This window comes from Haemaphysalis longicornis, unplaced genomic scaffold (assembly GCF_048455015.1).
Source record: "Haemaphysalis longicornis isolate Haplotype H1 unplaced genomic scaffold, Haemaphysalis longicornis Haplotype H1 scaffold_207, whole genome shotgun sequence".
NCBI lineage: Eukaryota > Metazoa > Arthropoda > Arachnida > Ixodida > Ixodidae > Haemaphysalis > Haemaphysalis longicornis.
Window position 1 is genome coordinate 244302 of NW_027526298.1, and position 20874 is coordinate 265175.

A 20874-nucleotide genomic window follows, 5' to 3' on the forward strand; every position below is an offset into this window, starting at 1 on the left:
ACCAATGCCTCCGACGGTTACGCGGAGTACCGGAGGTCTGGGGAATCGAGTTTGCGGCAGCATCGGCATGCGTGCCGTGACGAGCCACAAGATTTATCAGCAGTCAAGTCTATTACGGATGTATGAAAGTTGTGATTATTCTTCCAGCTTTGACCACTGGGCACCAGCTTTTCTATATTTTTAGATGCGACGCTGAGAGGAGCATCTCTTGCCGGCGGCCCTGTCCTGCGTGCGTCCGTCGTCCGCGTCCGCACAGCTGCGTCTCTCCTCCGCTCGCCTCCCCTCCTCTCTCCGATAGCGAACACTCTCTCCCAACGTCTGCGGTCGCGCTGCGCGCGGCTGCGCACTGTGCGCATGTGCAGTACTCTCTCTCTCCGCAGTCTCCTCTCCTTCGGGCGCGCTGCGCATAGAAGCGGAGTGCCGCGCTCCGGCCGGTCTCTCAGTCGACGGTCGTCCGCGCTTGCGCTTGCTATCTTGCCGTACCCGACGGTTGCTTGATGCGACGCCAATGGAACCCCCTTCAGCGTCGCATCACACCAGGGTTCCCGCGAAGGGAGGTGGGCGTAATTTTTTCTATGTGAATTCAAACATTCGGGTGATTTACTAAGACATTTTAGAAAGACTGGTAACGGAAGTGGTCGCTTCCATAAAGGTACAGGGGGGATTAAAAGAAATATGAGCAACGGAGTACAGTCTCCGACGCATGCCGCACCGTCTGGCTGCACTGTCAGTAAACTGCGCGCATGCGTAGTCCTTTCAGAGCATTTGAGAGTGTGGCCTACTAACTGTTAGGGGAAATGCTTGATGAAGACGCGACGCCGGTCATTTATATTAAGGCGTCTTTTTATGCTCCGTCGCCACTGAGCGTCATGTTATCTATAGTACATTGGGGAGCCAAGCGCGCAGCAGGCTGATTGCAGCTAGCATGATGCTATTCAACGATCATCCTGCTCAGTGGCGACACAGCGTGAAAAGGCCTTAAAAAAAAACTGGCGTTGCTTCTTGATCAAGCATTTCCCCTAACAGTAGGCCACACTCTCAAACGCTCTGAAAGAACTACGCATGCGCGCAGTTTACTGTCTTGGCAGCCAGACGGCGCGGCATGCGTCAGAGGCAGTGTGCTCCGTTGTTCGCATTTCTTTTAATCCCCCCTGTACGTTGGTGTCCAGCTCCCAGCCAACGGACAGAAAAAGAATAGAAGAGCCAGCTGCCAAACCAATGGGTGTCATGGTCTGTTGTGTGGCCTGTGGCGCTGTGGCATGCTGGCTACTTTTTTATTGAATAGAGAAGCTCCCCGTGACAATAGGAACTTTTAAATTAAGCGGTTCAGAGCGTTTGTGCGTACATAATTCCAAATATTACTGGGGGCGATAGGGTCTCCTGCTTTGAATGGTTCCGGCAGCTCGCATTAGGGACTCAAACTCTCTGTGACCAGGATGAATTTACAATGAGAAAATTGTTATTAAATTGCTGAAAGTGATTGCTGGGACAGCGAGCGCTTTAAGAGTATAATAGACGAAGAGAGTGGACAGTTTGCATGCGTAACAATCGTTGCACAACCAGAAGCAGTAAGAGCAGCTGTTCATTCCGTATACGGTCTATCAAAAAAGACGTTTGTTTAGAGTTCGTGTTTATTGCGGGCACAAGATACGTGACTGATTTTGCGAAATCTTTTGGATTTGCCACCTAGGTCTTTCATTGGGCCCTACATTTCTTTTGATTAATGCACTGAACTACCTCAAATGCTTACAGAAGAATTAAGCTTTTGTGTGTTGGCAATGTATACGTGGTTATGTCTGCTGATAAATACAGCTACTTCTCTGGCCGCCTCCTGTTCCTTTTAACACAAAATAAAATTCAAATGCCTATGTCTATATGCCTGTACATGGGGCCAGTGACACGCGACGCTGGAGGTCTTTTTTTTCTTCACCGCAGCCAACACTGCCGCGTTGCTCCTTTGACGGTAGCAAGCAGAAATGGCTTAACGTCCATTTCCGCTATCCGAGCACTGTGGAGTTGAGGAGATGCCATGAGGGCCTAGGAAGCAAACTCCTAACGTGTTTGAAGCAGTGACGGCGAGTCCCACCACCACATTCTGTGGTGTGCCACACGTGGAGGCGGTCTGGAGACCCCTGTATGCGTGTCCGTTGGCGCCGGTGTTTCGGCGAACGGAAGAGATGGATTGGCGGCAGGCACGCCAACCCCAGCATTGTCATGTGGAGACAATGCCTGCGAGCACCGCAGTCTGTTTCGGCGGCCGAGGGCAGCTCGGCGGGACTGTGACCAAGTAAGCTTGGCTGCACCGAATGGCCACCGATACCTGGCGCCACCCCGCCCCGTTCCCCCGGCAGCCACGTCACAAACCTTTCTAAGGGAAGCATTGCACAGCGATTGCGTGGGTAACCGGAACCGATATTTTAGGTAACCGGAATGTTATTTCTTGACCAGTTTTGAATTTTTCGGCAAGATGGAGAATAGGCTGCGTGAGGTCCGCTGCAACTGGAAAACGAAGTGTGTGCCGTTAGCTTTCTATTGGATAGTGGCGTTAAGAGTATTATGTGCATACCAGTCGTCCTGGAGGGAAGTTCCTACCGTTCCGTACCCGACAGTTAGAGCACCGGCCTGGGTTGGGGATGTAGGGCCGAGTCAGAGAAAGCCCGCTCCGACAGGTTCAGGTAGTGTGCTGCAGTGAAATGCGAGTGTCCACCATGTGGAACGGACCTCCCTAGCAGACTCGCTCACTAGGAGTAGGTGTTGCTGCGGAGACTTCGTGTTGATCAAGACCTCTCTCGCGCTGTCACCGGAGAGGGGAGAGCACGCTACCATGCCCCGTTCGCACAGAACTGCCCCTTTTGCACGGCTCCTGCCGAAGATGCGGACACAGAACATTTGCTGTGCACGTTCCCTTCATTGGAAGCAGACAGAACACGACACCTTCGAGGCAAAGGCCTCCACCCTGGCAGACCACCTGGCCTTCATCGGTGGATATGGGGACCCTTGCGTTTCTTCGCGAAACGGGAGTTAAACTATACTTGTGACATAGTATTTATGCCAACGGGCATACTATCGCAATAAAAAAATGTGAGTGTGTCGTGTCGAGATGTTTTTACCAATGCTCCCTATTTGTAACGCGTCCCATGGCCGTAACTCCCCGCTCGCGGGAGCCCACAAGATCGCCGTAGGTTTCATCACACCGACAATAGAGGTTCGATGAAGGCTTATAGTAACTTGCAATTTGCCTAGGTTAGGTCGTGTAACAATTATATTGACAGCGCTTTAGTTTTTGACTTCAGTAAGGATGTCCCCAATATGTCTTCTCGACTCGTAGTTCTTTTCGACGACACCTTCAATGAACTTCGAAGCCAGGAAAACGGACTTGGTGGACGTTGCGGCATTTTTATCTGTTTAATGCATAATATCCAAAACCGTGGTAAGTCTTCAGGATTTGAAAAAGCCAGGTTGGAAGACTTCTGTGCAGGACCTCTCCTGGGGCCTGATTTTTTTTTTTTTTTTTTTTGAAGGTGGGAAGTTTTACAACATCATACGGAAACGGAAAAATTATGGCAGTCCGCTGAGCTTGACCAATGTTCTGAAGGACGCCGTTCGCGCGTGGTTTTTCCCTCCCCCTCTCAACACATCGCCACGGTTGAACCCAGCTTATGCATGGCTTCCAAACTTCCGCGGTGTCGCCGCTGACCGACACCAAGATTGCTCGAGGTGCCCCGTGCGGGGTTGCAGATGGTGTTCCTGGAGCACTAATGGGCCCATATATACGGTCGACCGCATCGAACAAGGGAGAGATAAAACCCTACACCACAAGACGTCAATCTTCCGAACGCCAGTGCAGTACAGTATCGATATATTTGAAGATTAATGCAGGGAAACGTGGCATCGGGTACGTGGCGTCTGGGTGAGGTCCATCCATCCCGGGTGGCCGAACGGTGGGCGCGACGCCCGATCACCAGTAAAGACCTCATACCAATCGCCTCAAACTGCGACGACGGGCTCCCCTGTTGATCTATTTATTTATTTATTTATTTATTTATTTATTTATTTATCATAGTACCCACAGCGCCTTTTCAAGGCATTACAGTGGGGGGGGGGATAGAGAGAGAGAGAGAGAGAGAAAGTAGAAATTCATACAAAATACAGGCAGAACAGAAATATCACTTAAAGCACAATGACAAGCCAAAACGCCCAGTGTAAAAACGCCCAACATGGGCCAGTATCGGAGTAGCCGACGAGATCAACGATTAAAGAGCTCCTGAGGCCCCTCTTGAACAACGTGCCATCGAGGTTCTGGGCAGTCGGCGCTGACAATATTCCTTGATGCGGCAGGTCTCCACAGGCACTGCTCTTCTGAGAGTCCTAAACCTTCCAAAGGCAGCAGGCTACCAGACAAGTTTTGTGTCGCATGACCACAGCAGAACGCCGGACTTTTACTTTTAGGACACAGATCAAGACCATATTTTAGCAGAGCCATGAAAAACGTGAACCCGAGCAGACAAAGAACGGCGATTTGTTCGACGGGGGAGGCAAGGTTATATGGCATGGGCCGGTGCCCCATCAATGAAAACTGATGCGCTTGCCAATTCCCAAGTGTAAGTTGCCCCACTAATACTGGGCCTCAGATAAATGGAAGATAGTATACACTCGCAGCACAACGCAATCCGACTTCCTGCTTCTGCGGAACAACAAGGCTTTTACGGCTATTTCAAGTGTAAACTCTAAAAACTTCAAGTTGGTGTTTTACGCGCCAAAGATGCAGGAGGTGGGGGGATAAAATGGGACTGTGTTGAGGTATAATCCGGAACTTCGACGTGCGCCGACATTTCATACGCGCGGGAATTCTTTTTTTATATTTTATTCTTGATGATGATGATTGTCTTTTTATGGCGCAAGGCCGACGAGGGCAAAGAGCGCCAGAAACAATTGTGATTTAATAAAAGCGATGAGAATTAAAATTACAATTGTAAACTAAAGTGAAGCAGAAGCTGTTTAAAAACAAATGGGATGGCTGGTGTAGAGGGCCAGGTTGTAATTACGCGCAGTATGAAATGAGCTGTAAAAAATTAATCTCTTTTAAAAACTTCGAAACATACTTAAAAGGAATTGTAGCGTTGTCGCCTAAAAAATGTGAGGGGTGGAGTGGGATGTGTTGTCTGTATAGTTGTGGAAAGTGTTTGCGTCGAGTTGTGGTGAGTGCATTACATTGAATTAGGATGTGGATTACGGATAGGTGTTCTCCACACCTGCTACACAGAGGTCTTGGGGATCCAGTGAGCAGGTGGGAATGTGTAGCATGTGTGTGGCCTATCCGTAATCTGGCTAGTGTAGCTTCATTGAATCTGTTGTGTGTGTCTGTTGTGTATCGTCCCAAGTGTGGTTTTATTAGGTGTAGTTTGTTGTCTGTCAGTTCGCTCCACTGTGTTTGCCATGTTTTACGATGTTGTTCTCTGATGTGTGGCTTGAGGTCTGTGTAAGGTAGTGTTGTTATGTCCACTGTGTTCGTCAGTGCAGCAGCGGCGGCACTTTCATCCGCCAGCTCATTTCCGCGTATCCCACAGTGGCCCGGAACCCAGCACACAATCACTTCGAGATTTGAGGCGTACGCGGACATAATGGTCTTAAAAAGAAGATTGATCACATAATTTTTAGACGACTTTCCAGATGATAGCGCGCGCACAACACTCAAAGAATCTGTGTAAACGATGGATTTGGGTATTTTATGTTGAAGGATGTGATTCAGAATGAGGAGCACGCCATACGCCTCTGCCGTGAAGATACTACTAAGTAAATTCATAGTCTTAGAGATGCTTAAGTTTGGTCCGTGTGCCGCAGAGGACACAGCGGAAGCAGTCTTTGAGGCACCGCTATAAAATTCTAAACACTGATACTTTTGCTGTAGGGACAAAAAGTGCTGCAGAATCGCACTTTGTGGAACCCGGTTCTTCTGGATTTGTGTAAAAGATGTATCACAAGAAACTGGGCGGAGATGCCACGGTGGTAAAAGGTCCGTAAACGATGAATTGTATAAGTCTAAAAACGAGAAGTCAAAGTCAGAAGCTTCCTTCCTCGCTCTAAGGGAGAAAGGTACAGAAACAGATGGACGATTTAAAAACAGTTGCAATGAGGAAGTATCGTTAAATACTGGTTTAAAAGGATGGTTACTAATTGATGAAATTTTAAAAGCATATAATAGGTCTATGTAGATTCGCTGATGTTCTAGGCACCATTTATCACACTCAGCGTACAGGCTCTGGACCGGGCTAGTGCGAAACGCACCTGACGCGAGCCGAAGCCCCAAGTGCAGCAATGGGTCCAGCATTTTCAATGTGGTTTTTGTTGCTGACCCATACACCACACTCCCGTAGTCCAATCTTGAACCTATTAAGCTGGTAAATACACGCAGCAGGAGTTGTTTGTCTGCACCGTATGCTTGGTGTGAGAGGACCTTTAAAATGTTCATTGTTTTTAGGCATTTATGTTTAAGTTGTTTAATGTGAGATATAAATGTTAGTTTTTCGTCAAACACTACTCCTAAAAACTTGTGTTCCTTTTTAACAGGAATTGATAGGCCGTTCAGCTTGATCTCAGGATCGGGCCGGATCGCGCGCAATTTAGAAAACACAACACAGGTGCTTTTAGCTGGATTAAGTTTAAACCCATTTCGGTCTGCCCAGCTAGCTAGTTTATTGGCACCAAGCTGAATTTGCCGTTCACAGATAGACATGTTACATGATTTAAAAGATATTTGAACATCATCTACATACATAAAACAGGATATTGTTGGTGGCAATGCCTTTCTAAGCGAGTTCATCTTCACTATAAACATTGTGCAGCTCAAAACTCCACCTTGAGGCACGCCATTTTCTTGGACATGAACCCTAGAGAGTGCAGACCCAACTCTCACACGAAAGGTTCGCTTGGACATGTAACTGCCAAGTGTGTTTAGCATGTTGCCCGACAAACCTAACGACTTCAGATCGCTGAGGATGCCGTAGCGCCAAGCGGTATCGTAGGCTTTTTCAAGATCAAAGAACAGTGTAATGCAGTACTGCTTATGAACGAATGCATCCTTTATATATGATTCTAAGCCAACGAGTTGATCATTTGTAGATCGCCCTGCCCGGAAGCCTGCCTGGCAGCTCTCGAGAAGACCGTTGTATTCCAGGAAATATACAAGTCTCTTGTTTATCATCTTCTCGAGAAGCTTGCAGAGGCAGCTTGTCAGGGCTATGGGACGATAACTTGCAGGGGAGGTGGGATCCTTCCCCTCCTTGAGGAAGGCCACTACTATGGCCTCCCTCCAAGACCTAGGTAACCGCCCCGAAATCCATATTCTATTGTATAGGTGTAAAAGTGTTTCTAAAGTGTCTCGGTGTAAGTGTTGTATCATAGTGTATGTGATGTTGTCTGCGCCTGGAGCTGAAGGCTTACAAGTGTTGAGAGCGGCCCTCAGCTCAAAAAGTGAGAACTCAGAGTTGTAAGACGTAGTTGATCTGTTCTTGTCACGTAGAGTTCTTTTCGGCAGATGTTTTGTATTTCATGAAAGTGTCCGTGTAGTGTGATGAACTGGAGACGTGTTCGAAGTGTTGTGCAAGTGCATTAGCCTGGTCTTCTAGTGTGTCCCCTGTTGTGCTGACCAGGGGCAGGCTATGTGTATTTTGTCCTTTCAGTTTACGTATCCTTGTCCATACTTTACGTGTGTCTGTGTAGGAGTTTATTGATGTAAGAAAAGCGCGCCAACTCTCTCGTTTTGCCTCACGGCGCGCACGCTTCCCGAAAGCCTTTGCCCGTTTAAAAGAAATCATGTTTTCTGATGTGGGGTACCGGCGAAGGATACCCCAAGCTTTGTTCTGGGCCTCTCGCGCCCGCCGACAGTCGTCATTCCACCAGGGCCTCCTTGGGTGCCGCACGGCTCCGGAGGACTGGGGAATGGACTTTTCGGCGGCGTCGAGGATGTGCGCCGTGACCAGCTCGGTTGCCTCCTCTACGTGTAGGTGTCTAATGTCTGTGTAGTGCAGTTGAGATGTTTCTGTGAATGTGTTCCAGTTCGCTCTAGCTTCGTTGAACCTACTATGGGAAAGAGAACTGTTTGGCCCTTTACCTATATATGTTAAGGATGTTGGGAAGTGGTCACTACCATAGGGGTTTGTGTCCACTCCCCATTCAAGAAATGGAAAGAGTACTGCAGAGCCAATAGCAAGGTCAAGGTGTGAGTAGGTGTTGTGCGCTATATTATAGTATGTAGGCTGTTGCTTGTTAAACAGGCATGCTCCCGATGATGTTAAGAACTTTTCGATGAGGCGACCTCGGGCATCTGTTCTAGAAGAGCCCCACAGAGGATTGTGTGCATTGAGGTCACCCATTAAAATGAAGGGTTCAGGTAACTGATCCACAAGAGCCTCGAACTCGGAGCTCAACAAGTGATAGTCTGGTGGGATGTAGAGGGAGCACACCGTGATTAGCCTATTAAAACTTATTACTCGGATTGCAACAGCCTCTAGGACAGTGTTCAGCTGGATGGTGTGACATGCCAAGGATTTGCGGGCAACGATGGCCACACCACCAGAAGAGTATGTGCAGCCGTCTCTGTCCTTTCGGAACACCAGGTAACTATTTAAGAAATTTGTGTGTTTTTTATTCAAGTGTGTTTCCTGGAGACACATGACACTTGGCTGATTGGAGTGCAGTAACTCGCATACATCATCCAGGTTCTTGAACAGGCCTCTACAGTTCCATTGTATTAAATTTTCTTTTCCCATTATTTTATGTTAGGAGCGACTGGAATGTGTGGTTATGTGTCGTTCGGGGCTCTGGCTGGCTTCTTTCTTTCTTGGGATTGTGACGTCCGATCCCGTCCCCTCCGCTGCGCAGCAGCGACGAACGGATTGACGTCCATTTTCTCTTCAGATGTCCTCGGAGTTGCCGACTTGTCGGGCTCCTTGGACTGTGGACCCTTTCGGGGGCCCTTTTCTGGGGCCACGACCGCCAGGGGTGCCAAGGGTGGCACAGGCGGTGGGGCGGAGGTGGAAGCACCTACCGGTCCCTCCGCGTCCATTTCCTCCGTGCCATCAGGTGAACTGGGGGCCAGAGGAGTGGAACCGGACGGAGCGGCACCACTCCCAACCGTGTTGGTTGCCACCGCAACCGCTGAAGGTTCCCCCTGCGGCACGGTGACGGATTGAGCTGCCAACAGCAACTCAGCGGGGGGCTCGGGCCGGGCACAGTCTGCGCCGCAGTACTGTGTCCCTGCCGAAGCAGAACGCCGCTCCGCCCCCCGGCGAGCTGCGTCTGCGTACCTCCCCAGGGGGAAAGAGGCGAACCTCTTTCGCGCCTCCGGGAAGGAAATGTTCTCGGTTACTTTTATGTTTATGATTTTCTTTTCTACTTGGAATTTTTCGCAGGTGCGGGAGTATGCTGGGTGGGGTCCCTGGCAGTTGGCACAGGTGAAGACCTGTGTGTTGCAATCATCAGTGGGGTGATCGTTCTGGGCGCATTTGGCGCAGGTTAGTCTTCCGCGACAAGCGTTAGTGCTGTGACCGAACCGCTGGCACTTGAAGCAGCGGCGCGGGTTCGGAATGTATGGACGGACTGGGCAACGGATGAATCCTGCATTTATGTGTTCTGGAAGTGTGGATCGGTCGAATGTTAGGATGATGTGCTTCGTGGCTATTTCTTTGTTGTCTCTCCGGATGGTGATCCGCCTCACTGCCGTCACACCTTGATCTTTGAGGCCCTCGAGGAGGTCGATGTCTGTCTCGTTTAGGAGATCCGTCTCAGAGATCACACCCTGCGAGCTGTTGAGGCTGCGGTGGGGTGTGATCCTGACATCTAGATCGGCCATGCGGGTTTGGTTGAGAAGACTTGTTGCCTGTTGCTGATTATTTAGTTCTACTAGGAGTTCACCAGTTCTTTGTTTTTTAGCCTTATAAGATTTGCCCACAATGTTTTCAAGGAATTTCGAGATCAGAAATAGACTTGGAAGTGATGGGGTTTTCTTTTTCTGTTGATTCGATTATTAGGAAGCGGGGGTAGTTGTCCGGTTTAGGGGCAGCGATTGCAGGGAGTAGTGGGAAGGAAACTTCGGTGCGGCCCCTTTTCAGGGACCGATCGTGTTTGGAGCGGGGTTTTGAAGCCATGAATTAATAAATTCTATTCGGCCGTGGTGCATCCGCCCACCCCGGGGCCCAACAAGGGGACGCGACAGGTACTTGCAAGCAAGGCCTGCCTGCGCCAGATTTACACCACGGCTATAACCACATATGGCGTAACACAGGGTTGTTAGCCACACCAGGTTAACCCTAGCCGCCAAGAAAAGGAGAAGAACCAAGAAGAGAGAAGGTGACAGGAAAGTTGTTAGAAAGAGGATAGGAAAGTAAAAGATGTAGAGGAGGACAGGAAGAGGCGACTGCCGATTCCCTCCGGTCGGGTCAGGCCGGAGGTGCCGTCTACGTGAAGCGTGGGCCAAAGTGGTGTGTTGCCTTTGCCGAGGGGCCTTAAAGGTCCAAACACTCGGCATTGGCTCAACCACCAGGTTCCCCTTTTCCTCGGACACGGCTCTGCCACGCACGGCTAGACGTGGGTGCTCGGGGTCCGTGGTGTCGCACATACACCAAACATCTGCTTGCGCAGATGCCCCCTGCGGGGATATTTTATTCTTGTTTTAGGGAACCACCCATACAGAGACAGTAGCCATTGCTATTTCCAGCCACATTATTGCTACTGCTACGGTTATTGTACTGTTGCCGTCGAAGAATTTTCGCTGGCGTCGACCGATACAACCTCCCGCGTGAGGTGATTCACTCACTGTTTATTCAACTCGGCAGAGTTGCGACACCACAATGCGCGGATATGCAATAACCGCAAGGGAATGTGACCGGCCTACCACCTCCTCAATATTGCGCGTAGATTTTACAGAGCTTGTCATGCCATGTTCTCCACTGCTGCAAGCCTCTGGACTGCCTCAACGGTGAATAATTTCTGATTTATTGTAGGGTTTAACGCGCCGACGCAACGCAAGCGATGAGGCGCGCCGTAGTGGAGGGCTCCGGATTAATTTTGACCACCTGGAGATCTTTATAACGTGCGCAGAACTCTCTAAACACAGGCGTTTTTGCTTTTCGCCTCCATCAAAAAGAGGTCGCCGCGGCCAAGAATCGAACCCGCGTCCTACCTCAAACAATTGATAAAATAAGTGCGCAAAGCCCGTTCTACCCTCAAAAAGAACGTTTAATGTTTTGACAATTGAACAAAGTGTCACGGGGTTGTATTAGAAAAAGGTTCCAGCTAGTCACTCGTACGACCTGCTGACGTTCGATTAGTTAAAACTTCCCACAGAACAGGCGGTGAAGGAACACTGAGCAAGATGGCGCAACAAGCTGCAACGATATTGCTTGTTATCGCGGCCGCTGATGACTCGAACATTAAATGTTCAAGCGACGAATAATTTTTACCTTAGGTCACGCGCTGCTGAAATGTGCGAGGGCCCCCAGACACTTCCAAGCGGTTGCCACCCGCTTTTCGTCTGAGCGACCCCCGGAACTGTTGGAATTAAAATGATTTCATTTGAACCTGCCCTGGCCTCACGGAACAAGACAGTCTATTCTCACGCAGTTTCAACAAAAAACCTGGCAGGCTTTTCTGGAAGCCTAACCTAACCTAAGTCAGAACAATTAACAAAAAAAAAAAAAAAACAAGCATCTCAAACCCAACATAACCCAGCAGGTGCTGCATGTCGATCTCCGACAATTGTATAGGGACAACCCCACTGAAAAACTCGACTAACGAAAAAAAAAAAGTTCTGTTCGAATCCGGAATAGGGAAAACTTTCTTTTTCGGCTTTCGAATTTGACAAGTTCTCGTCCAACCGTATTTTGTAGCGATTTTTTTGCTGCCGCGAGAATAGACACTACCACGAAACGCGGCCACTGCGACGAGCAGAGACATTTGACTGTCAGGCGCCCTAATACGCTCCAATGACGGCTTTTAAGGATGCTGTAAAATAAATGTAAAATAAAAACTTATAAATGAAAGAAAACAGACTTACAAAATGTCACCATGGAAATGAACTGGTTTTGGTGCATACTTCTTGCATTCATGGATGTCACAAAATAGGCGTTCGATATCTGTCTTCCTTTTAAAAAGACATCCGACTTTCCGCGCATCTAGGCTATAATTCGTCGCTTACGTAGCACCGGACGTTTTTCTTTTTTGACGAGGGCCAATGTCAAAATATTGGGCAAGGGCGAATGCTAGACATTCAGCTGACGCAGCTGGGTTTACACATGTAGCTGACGAAAGCAAGCAACGCAAGAACGAGCACGCCCAAATCGAAAGTTTTGCGCGTGCATGCGGCGCCTGCATTGACAATCAAGTTTTGGTTTTAGTCAGAGAGGAGTCTGCCACCTATGTTAGCGGTGAAGCTACCTGAAAATGTGTCCGGTCGAGTACAGTGTGAAATCAGCATTGTAACGAATGCAGTCGGAATAATGCAAAAAAAAAAAAGAAGGCGTTACAAATGTCAATAGGTGCGTCCGCCCCGACACGTGGTATCTCCCTCTAGAGAAGCAAAACAAATATCGCGAATAAAAAAAGCGGTCACAGTTGGCGGAAGTTTGTGAGGCGTAACGGGCACCACCCTCCCGATGGGCGTTTCCGTTAGCCGTAAGCGCACGAACTTCTATTTCCTGGACGTCCTGGCCATGAACCGAATACCACAATTACAAACAGCAAAAACAAAACGCGCCGCAAGGTACAGCGGATGCTAGTTGTGTTTTTTTTTTTTTTTTTATACGCGACCAGCTTAGACAAGCTGAGACGGTGGCTGTGCTATCAGTACACAACCTGCTGTACGTGTAGCGAGCTTCCCTTGACGCGAAAGCAACGCGACGTCCAAATGACGCTAACCGCTCACCCAGAATTGAAACCGGATTCGGAGTAAATCGCGAAGCTAAATCCGGACTTGAACCGCGGCTCGATCGACTTCCATATTTGGGCAGGCTTCTTTTATACCGCTCACAGCTTCCGGCGCCACCATGAACGTTACATGTAACGGGCGAACGGAAAAAAAAAAAAGGCGACCGACAGACTGCTTTCGTCAGCTTGCGGAGGAAGTCACCGTCAATGCGTAAATATAGCGCGCGCGCGAACCTTGTCAGCTCCCCAGCTCTTCGCTTAGTCGACCAGCGGTGAGTCACAGAGCATCGAGCGGGGTTCTTACACAACTTGGCTCATCCTCTGCCGCCAACTCGCGGCAGCTTCACGAAATACACATAGCGCACACTGAACACACGCCCCCAGCGTATTGACAGCGCCCAGTCTGGTTTAGTTCAACTTCACACTCGTAAAAAGATGCAGAGCTACACACCAGCTACAACTGGCGCAGTTACTAAAAAGCGCTCCGCCGGCAGCTGCGGCAAGCAGACGGCACATGCGGGCACCACACAAAGACGGTTCAACCACGACAACGTCGTCTGAAGCATGATTCCGGTTAGCATGCCCCGTGACACGAGCCTGATCGAAGTCAACAACAACCGCTGGGCGAACGAACCGCGCACGCGAAAAACATGACAACCCATTCCGGATGCACATTCCGAACTTTCCCGCGCACGCTGTCTGCCCGTCCGAAAAAAACAACGTGCGGTAGATTTGAAAACACGCGCCGCGCAGACAGTGACACTAACCTGACTTTGAGGTTATCCAAAAGGGCATCCGTGGTGATCTTCTCCAGTAGCACAAAGTCTCCGATCCCGACGTCGTCGAAGCCAGCCATCGCGCATTTCAAGCACGCCGCACCGTCGACGAGAACACAGACACCGGTACACCGCTCGACGAAGAAGCCCTCCGTACAATCGCACGGAGCCGGCAACGAACAACGGAGCCGCTCTTGGCGCCGACCGCAGCGCCGCGTCGCGACAAACTGGCCAACGACGGCGCACGGCACGGAGAAAATGAATGTGAGTGGGGCGAGTGGGCAAATCTATCGTGGCACGCCCGCTCGTAGACGCTTCTTCAGCCGCTTGAGCCGCCGCGGCCCTAAAGTGGCGGCAATTTTCTTTTGTTGCGTTTATGTCCCGGCCTGTCGCTCGAAGGAAAAGAGTCAAGTTGTTTGGCTCCCCGCGTACCCTTCGCTCGCCGGCGTATTTTCCCCCTCACGCCGCTGCTTCCTCCGAGGTCGCAGATCACCAAGAATGTATTTAGATAGGCAGTTTCGCTAGAGCATGAACCGGTAGGTACGCGGCATACTTCGCGGAACGCGCCTACGCACTGCGTGTAGCCGCTAATGCGAAAAGCGTCTCCGGGCACAGGAAGCACATCGTAGTTGCTACGAAGTTTGAACGGCCGCACTACCCCCTACCACCCTCGCTGCCGTAATCGTTCGTTGGGGTACTTCCTTTTATTTTATTTTTTTGCTGGCTTTTATCCTATTTGTGATTTTCCCTGTGCGTCTACGTTCTTTTTTTTATTATTATTATTATTCGCATGACAGCGACAGCAACGGCAAAAATGACGCCGCTTTTAACGGCTGCTCCTGCAGCCGACGTTTCGTCTGTCGGCACTGAGATGTACGGTTCTCGGGCGCGTCGCGCTGTGTTGTTTTTACGGGCTGCGCTCACTGGCGGCTTCAACGACCGAGTGACAGCGGCACTTTGCCGGCGAAACTGGAGCCACTGCACAACTGCACTCGGCGCGTCGTTCGTCGAGCCAGCTTCCTCTTTTTGCTCATCTCGCTGTCAGCGTCTGCCCGTGCGGATGTGTTTCGGCTCGCTACGAGTTGGACGCTCGCTTTCAGTTCGGTGCAAGTGTCCGTGGTTCGCAAGCTGTTGTGCCACACGTTTTACCTTAAAAGGGGTTCACCTGTTAACATTCCTACGGGACTTACTATACTTCACCACCCACGGTCTTAAAAACCGTCGTGCACGAATGCGAACAGTTTTAAAAGTACATACACATGTGAACAGCGGGCTAGTTTGCTAATGTTAGATATATGTCACTTCTGTAAGGAAATAAAAAATAAAACTCTCGCATGGAAGACAGCTAGCGCCATCTAATGAAAACTGACAAATTTTGTTGGGGGCGCTAGTTGGTTCATGATTCATAATTATGTTTAGCGCAAAAAACCAAGGACGGTACACAAGAGAGGAGACAGGACAAGCGCTATGACATGTCTACTTTCTTGTGTACCGTCTTTGGTTTTTGTGCGCTAAACATAATTAGGAATAATGAAAACTAGGTAAGCTAAAACGGATTTCTTGTTTATTTTTTATTTCAGTTAAGATGGGCTATATTTCTAAAAGAAAGAAGCTAGACCGTTAGGAACATTTCGGTGTAAAACTTTTTGTATTGGCACCGTATGCTTTTTAAGCCCGTAGGTCATGAATTAGTAAGTCGCATAGGAACGTTATCAGGTGAGTCCCTCCTTAATATAAATGATCTTAAATGAAAGGCGTTTCAAAAGCAAGCTGTTAGTTTTTTTTTCATAACCGCTATCAAACACTCAATTTCCCCCCTCCCCTTGCACTGATGAAGAATAACAAAATTCCAACGCTGGAACCACAAAAAAAAAGGGATATTTTAAATTTTTTTGCTCATCTTCGGAACCGCGATCTCCGCCTTGATCCCGCTATAGATCTTACTTCCATCTCATACCGACCTTCTAGGTAATACATTCCTTTCAATTTCACCCTATTGTTCTGCCGCACAAACGCTTATAGATATTCATTTTAGATGCGACTGCATCTCATTCACTCGCCTTGTCCATGCAGCGTCGTCGGCGTTGTTGTCGTCCGCACCTCCCCCATTCTCCTCGCCGCGCGAGCTGCGCTCTCCGCCGCTCACCCCTCTCCTCTCCGATGTCCCTCTCTCGCGAGGAGCATTGGATTGGATTCTAATGGATTGGATTGGCTTGGCTTGGATTGGATTAAAGTGGATTGTGTTGCGTCATAGCCGCGGCAGACGCACTGGCGCCGGCGCATGTGCAGTACTCTCTCTTCCGCGGTCTCCTCTCCTTCGGGCGCGCTGCGCATATAACCGGTGTGCCGCTCTCCGGCGGCCTTTCAGTCAACGGTTGCTCTCCGCTTGCGCTTGAACCCCCCTCAGCGTCGCATCACACCAGGGTTCCCGCGAGGGGAGGTGGACGTAATTTTTTTCCCTAGAACAACACCCGATTGGTAGAGCCTCTCGGCCACCGCATTTACTTCTGACAATCTACATGCATCCACTAATCGTCTTTTTCAAGCAGTTGTTTTTTTCCCCCGTTTTTTTGTTTGTTTGTTTCCGATTGCAAACATCGTATCTGGATTACATGCACTGTAATCATTTTCCCACTCCTGTTTGGGCCTGATGCTGGCCTGCAGTATTGTCTAACCAAAAATAAAAAGAAATTATTGTTGTGAATTCTATTGACACGCCAGTAACGAAAGAACACCGCTGACTCACGTGGTTTAAGATTTTCAGTATTCAAACTTTGAATAAGTAAATGAATAAATATATTTGATGATCTCATCGTGTTTGGACGTCGTAATTTGAAGTTTAAACTGGGATGATTACATTTTATATACATTCGAATCCACTTATAACGATACCGTTTATAACAATATTGTTACGTGGCGGCAGGACGGAGATGAGACGAACCATGGTAGATGGCGATGGCGAACAATGTATTTACATTATTTACAAGCGGCGAGGACAGCGCGCACGCAGGCCGCACACCAGCCAAGCCTTCGTCGTCGTCGTCGCCCTCGTTGACGTGGATGGCGGCTATGATAACATGGGGCATCGCCCGCCATGTCCCGTGACAATATATCGGATATAACGGTGAACAGCTATGGCAGCGTCAACTTTTGTATTCTTTCTATGGTAAAATAAACTGCTTATTACAATACTCCAGTGCCACGATATCGGATATAACGATTGAATCCGGTTATATTGTGCACCAAAAGTGCAACAGTGATGACTCTAATGACGCGGTTGCGCAGCCTACTCAGGTAGTGTCTTCGTAGGAGGCCCAGTGCGTGACACAGTCCCTCGGGGACTTCGTTTCCGCCAAGGACTTTACCTCAGCTAGGTGAAGCACCTATATATGCTCTTGGGAGAGATTTGCGCTAGCTTCACACGCGGCAAACAAAGGTGACCGACTGTGGTTTCTTTTCCGCAAATTAGTAGTAGTACCACCTTGCTGGCATCCGAATGAAATGTTTTGAGCTCTGTCCCGTCTTTTTATTTCGCAACCCGCTTATAACAATTATCGGTTATAACGATGGGATTTCCTTGGCACTTGGATATTGTTATAAGTGGACTAGACTGCAGTTATAGACCCCCCAGTTATATCTCTACGGCTTTGTGGTTTTGTGGTTAAGTCACTAATCTATTAAGCCACTGTACGAACTTGGTGGTTAAGCCACTAAGTGGTGTCTTAGTGGCTAAGGCGTTCGGTGCCAGCCGTGGTGGCTGCTTTTCAGACGGAGCCAAAGTGCAAAGAGGAGATACAGCGACAGCTGTGGATGCGAGAGATTCCAGCTTAAAATCTCGTTGTACGTTCATGGGAGGGGAAACGCGTCATCCCTATTTCATATTTGCCGCGCTTTCGAGGCGCTTTTTCAAAGAAAGTGCTACGAGTTGTGCCGCGCCTCCGCCAGATGGCGCCACGGGTCCCGCGACCGAGAGAAGACGCAGTGAAACAGTCCCGCACTGCCAGTATGTGCTTCTCTGGGGGTACGCACCACTTTCTAGAATACCCGCATCAACTCTCGAGCGTGCATTCCGAATGCCTAACGTTTGGGTTTTCATGGCGTACGGCGTGTATCGGTACCCGCTCCTTGGCGTTCGCTTCGACCGTGTCGAAATGGAGCAATCCGATAGGCGCCCGTGTCATAACGCGAGGCGCCCAGGTTCGTTTCCGGTTACGGGAAGCGTTTATTAACGGGATAGCGTTTTTAGGCTCATTTCTCGAATTTGCCGTGCTCATCAAATGTCCACAGAAATACGTCACCGCTGCCAACTGGCAACTACGACTGAGGCAGCCAGTTGCAAAGGTTAACTGGAGGGTGGGAGGCAGGTCAATGATGCTACGTCGGATGCTATGACAGAAATTGTGCGTGGCGAGTCATTAAAGGAGCCATGAAGACAAAATACAAGTTGGTGTTATTAGAAAGACTGCTTACTACCGATAACAATGATACCAATATCATCGCAATCTTCGAACAAATAACGGATATATTAAAGAAAACGTGTGAACCAGTCGCGACCCCCTGGCCAATTTCCAGCAACTTTTCTATGACGTCACGGAACCTTGTTTGTGCGATTGGCGGCCGCCTAACTGACCTGTCGCGACGACACATGACTGGACGTCTGTGATGGGGCCTCTACTTCCATTTGACCGCATCACTTGAATGCTAACGAGCAGTTAACGCAATGAAAATTATGTTTTATTGTTGGCCCGTATGACGTCATTCTTGCTCATAACATGTCACTGTGGCGCAATATTTGAAAGTTTTTAAATACTTCTTGTTTTTTTTTCGTTAAAAACATCTTTTGTGGCTCTAATGGAGCTGAGTGAGATACTGAATCCTAGTTGTTTCAAATTAAACGAAGTTGTATTTTCTCTTATACTGACACGAAAAGTTTATGTTCTATTTTTATTGCTTTTGTCGTTGCTTGATGGTCTGGCGAGCCCGTCACAGCACTTTAAATACTTCAGCGCGCGATAATTAATTACGTTGAACGGCCTGAAAATCATTTGTTTCAATTCCCCGCGCCTACAGCCCGAAAGGCGCGTATGACAGAATCCCGGCATGACCTCACCGCTTTGTGCGTACGTCAAAACACTGCGGAGGCTGGTGGGGGCGTTGTTTCGACCACGCCGCCGCCGGAGCTGAACGGCTGTGCTGCCTGAAGGTGCTAGGCCTACCATTACGGCGGAAATGCGATGACCGTTTTCAATAAAAGTCCTGATGGTGACTTCTGTTGCGATTCCGGGCTATGTTATCGCTCCCTTTCCCGTGCATGTGTGGAACTTTATTTTTGCCAACAGCGCTTTTCTGGGCAGCGGTTATGCCTGTATGTGTGGCTACGTGCACCTGTTTTGTGAATGCGCCGGCGCCCAGTCGCCGCTCGCGGGCCGCGCACGTGAAGTGACGTCACGAGTTTTTGACGAGCCCTTGCCGCGTCACTTCTTTTGGCTACCACGGGGTGATGTCATGCTGATGTCCATTTGCTGAGTGCCGCTCTGCGTGCTGTTCCGTCGGCGCGAGAAATGAGATCCAATTAAAGTATGTTCTTCGCGTCGCAGGTCGCTCATATTTCAGCAAGGGTATTCTTGAGCAAAAGAAACGAACTGTGCAATAATATAAACGCCGAAAATTGGTGTCGGTACTCCTTTAAGCTTCGCGTCTGCGCAGTGAGTTGGTTTCCCGATGTTGGTGCTTGCGCCGGTGGGCCACTGTTGACGAGATACCGTTACTGGGCTCATCGGAGACTTTCCGTAAGGGCTAACTGTCTGCTCTCAGCCGTGCTCATGAAGCGACCACGGAAGACAGTGTTTCCGTCAACCGGGATGTACGTTTGCACGCCCAAAAGAGAGCTCGCGCCAGAAGCTGTTATCGGGCGTAGTTGCTGAAAACCGAATGTGCAAAGGAGAAGGCACTCCCGTAGACTTGCCGACAATGATACTGCTGCACAGAAGACAGAAAGCATACGTGGTTTCGTCAATGGCCCCTTCTACGCAGTGAAGCTCCTTTTCCCGCACAAACCCGTATACTTGCTAGTTTCGTTAGGTTAAACTTCAGCGCTCGGAAAGCATGAATGGCGATTCCAAGCAGCCCCGTTCGAAGCTCTCCCTTAACGACGAGGTAACGCTATCGCGTCTTACATCTTAAGCCCTAAACGTATATGTCCCCTAAGCGTATACGTCCACTAAACGTATTGGTATTACGACAGTAAAATAATATATCAGTAGGGAAAACAGTATCGCCTGCTCGTAAAAAAAGAATGCGAAAAAGAAAAAGATCAGACATTTTGAGGGATATTTTGTTGCAAGTCGTCTGTCGTTGTAACTAGCGTATACGTAGATGCCGCGTGTCATCACTCCGTTTCAAACGGAAAGCTTTCGTCATGACCATAACCATGTTGACGCGCTCAGCGGTGTTTTGCAGTTCACTCAAGACGGCGCGGGTTTCCGACACACGCATTTACGTTATCAGCAACCAAATGGAGAAAAAAGGACTGGTCAACGACAGCAGCAATGGTTAATTTCTGAACACATACGTAGAGCAAAAATTTATAGTCGTACAAAAGCTGAGAGCTCCGAAAAGTGTGTAAAGTAAAGGCTGTACAGCCTTCAAAAAATATGCTTTAAAATGACGTGATACCACAGCATTAATGCATGTACAGGTGCCGTCAGAAGTAATTTAAGCACGGGAGCTGTGACCGAACCGCATAGGAGCGCCGTGTAGTGGCACCGGCGGTAAACAGAAGCGGCAGAACACGCATGCGCGCCTGCCGACGGTGATAGCCCCTCTACATTTCTCAACCCACTTCTTTTAACGCTGTTATGGCTTCTGTGGCCGAACCGCTCCTATGCGCTTCGGTCACAGCTCCCGTGCTCCAATTACTTCTGGCGGCACCTGGACGGTTTCTTTACTTCTGCCTTTGGCTTTCATTTTATTATCCTACTTGCTTCGTATTAGTGGCACGACCATTTTAGCGTTGAGACCATTAAAATCAATCATGGCAGAGCTGACTAGTTGCAATGCATTTGTTAGTGGAAGATGTGAATTCACACGTCGTCGATTCAAACTTTTCGGGGAGACCGTTCCGCTCTAGTGTTGCCTCATAGGGACTCGTTCTCTACCCGGGCTTCTCCGGGTGGCG

General features: G+C 49.1%; 1 protein-coding gene across 1 annotated transcript in view; it reads right to left on the reverse strand.

The window, feature by feature from the left end:
- LOC144172446 (unconventional myosin-Id-like) overlaps positions 1-14281 on the reverse strand; it is a 109251-nt gene extending 94970 nt beyond the window's left edge. The window contains exon 1 of the mRNA XM_077701146.1: positions 13689-14281. Coding sequence (XP_077557272.1) covers positions 13689-13777 — 89 coding nt within the window. The 5' untranslated portion in view covers positions 13778-14281. The remainder of the gene's footprint in view (positions 1-13688) is intronic.
- Positions 14282-20874: the final 6593 nt, after the last annotated feature.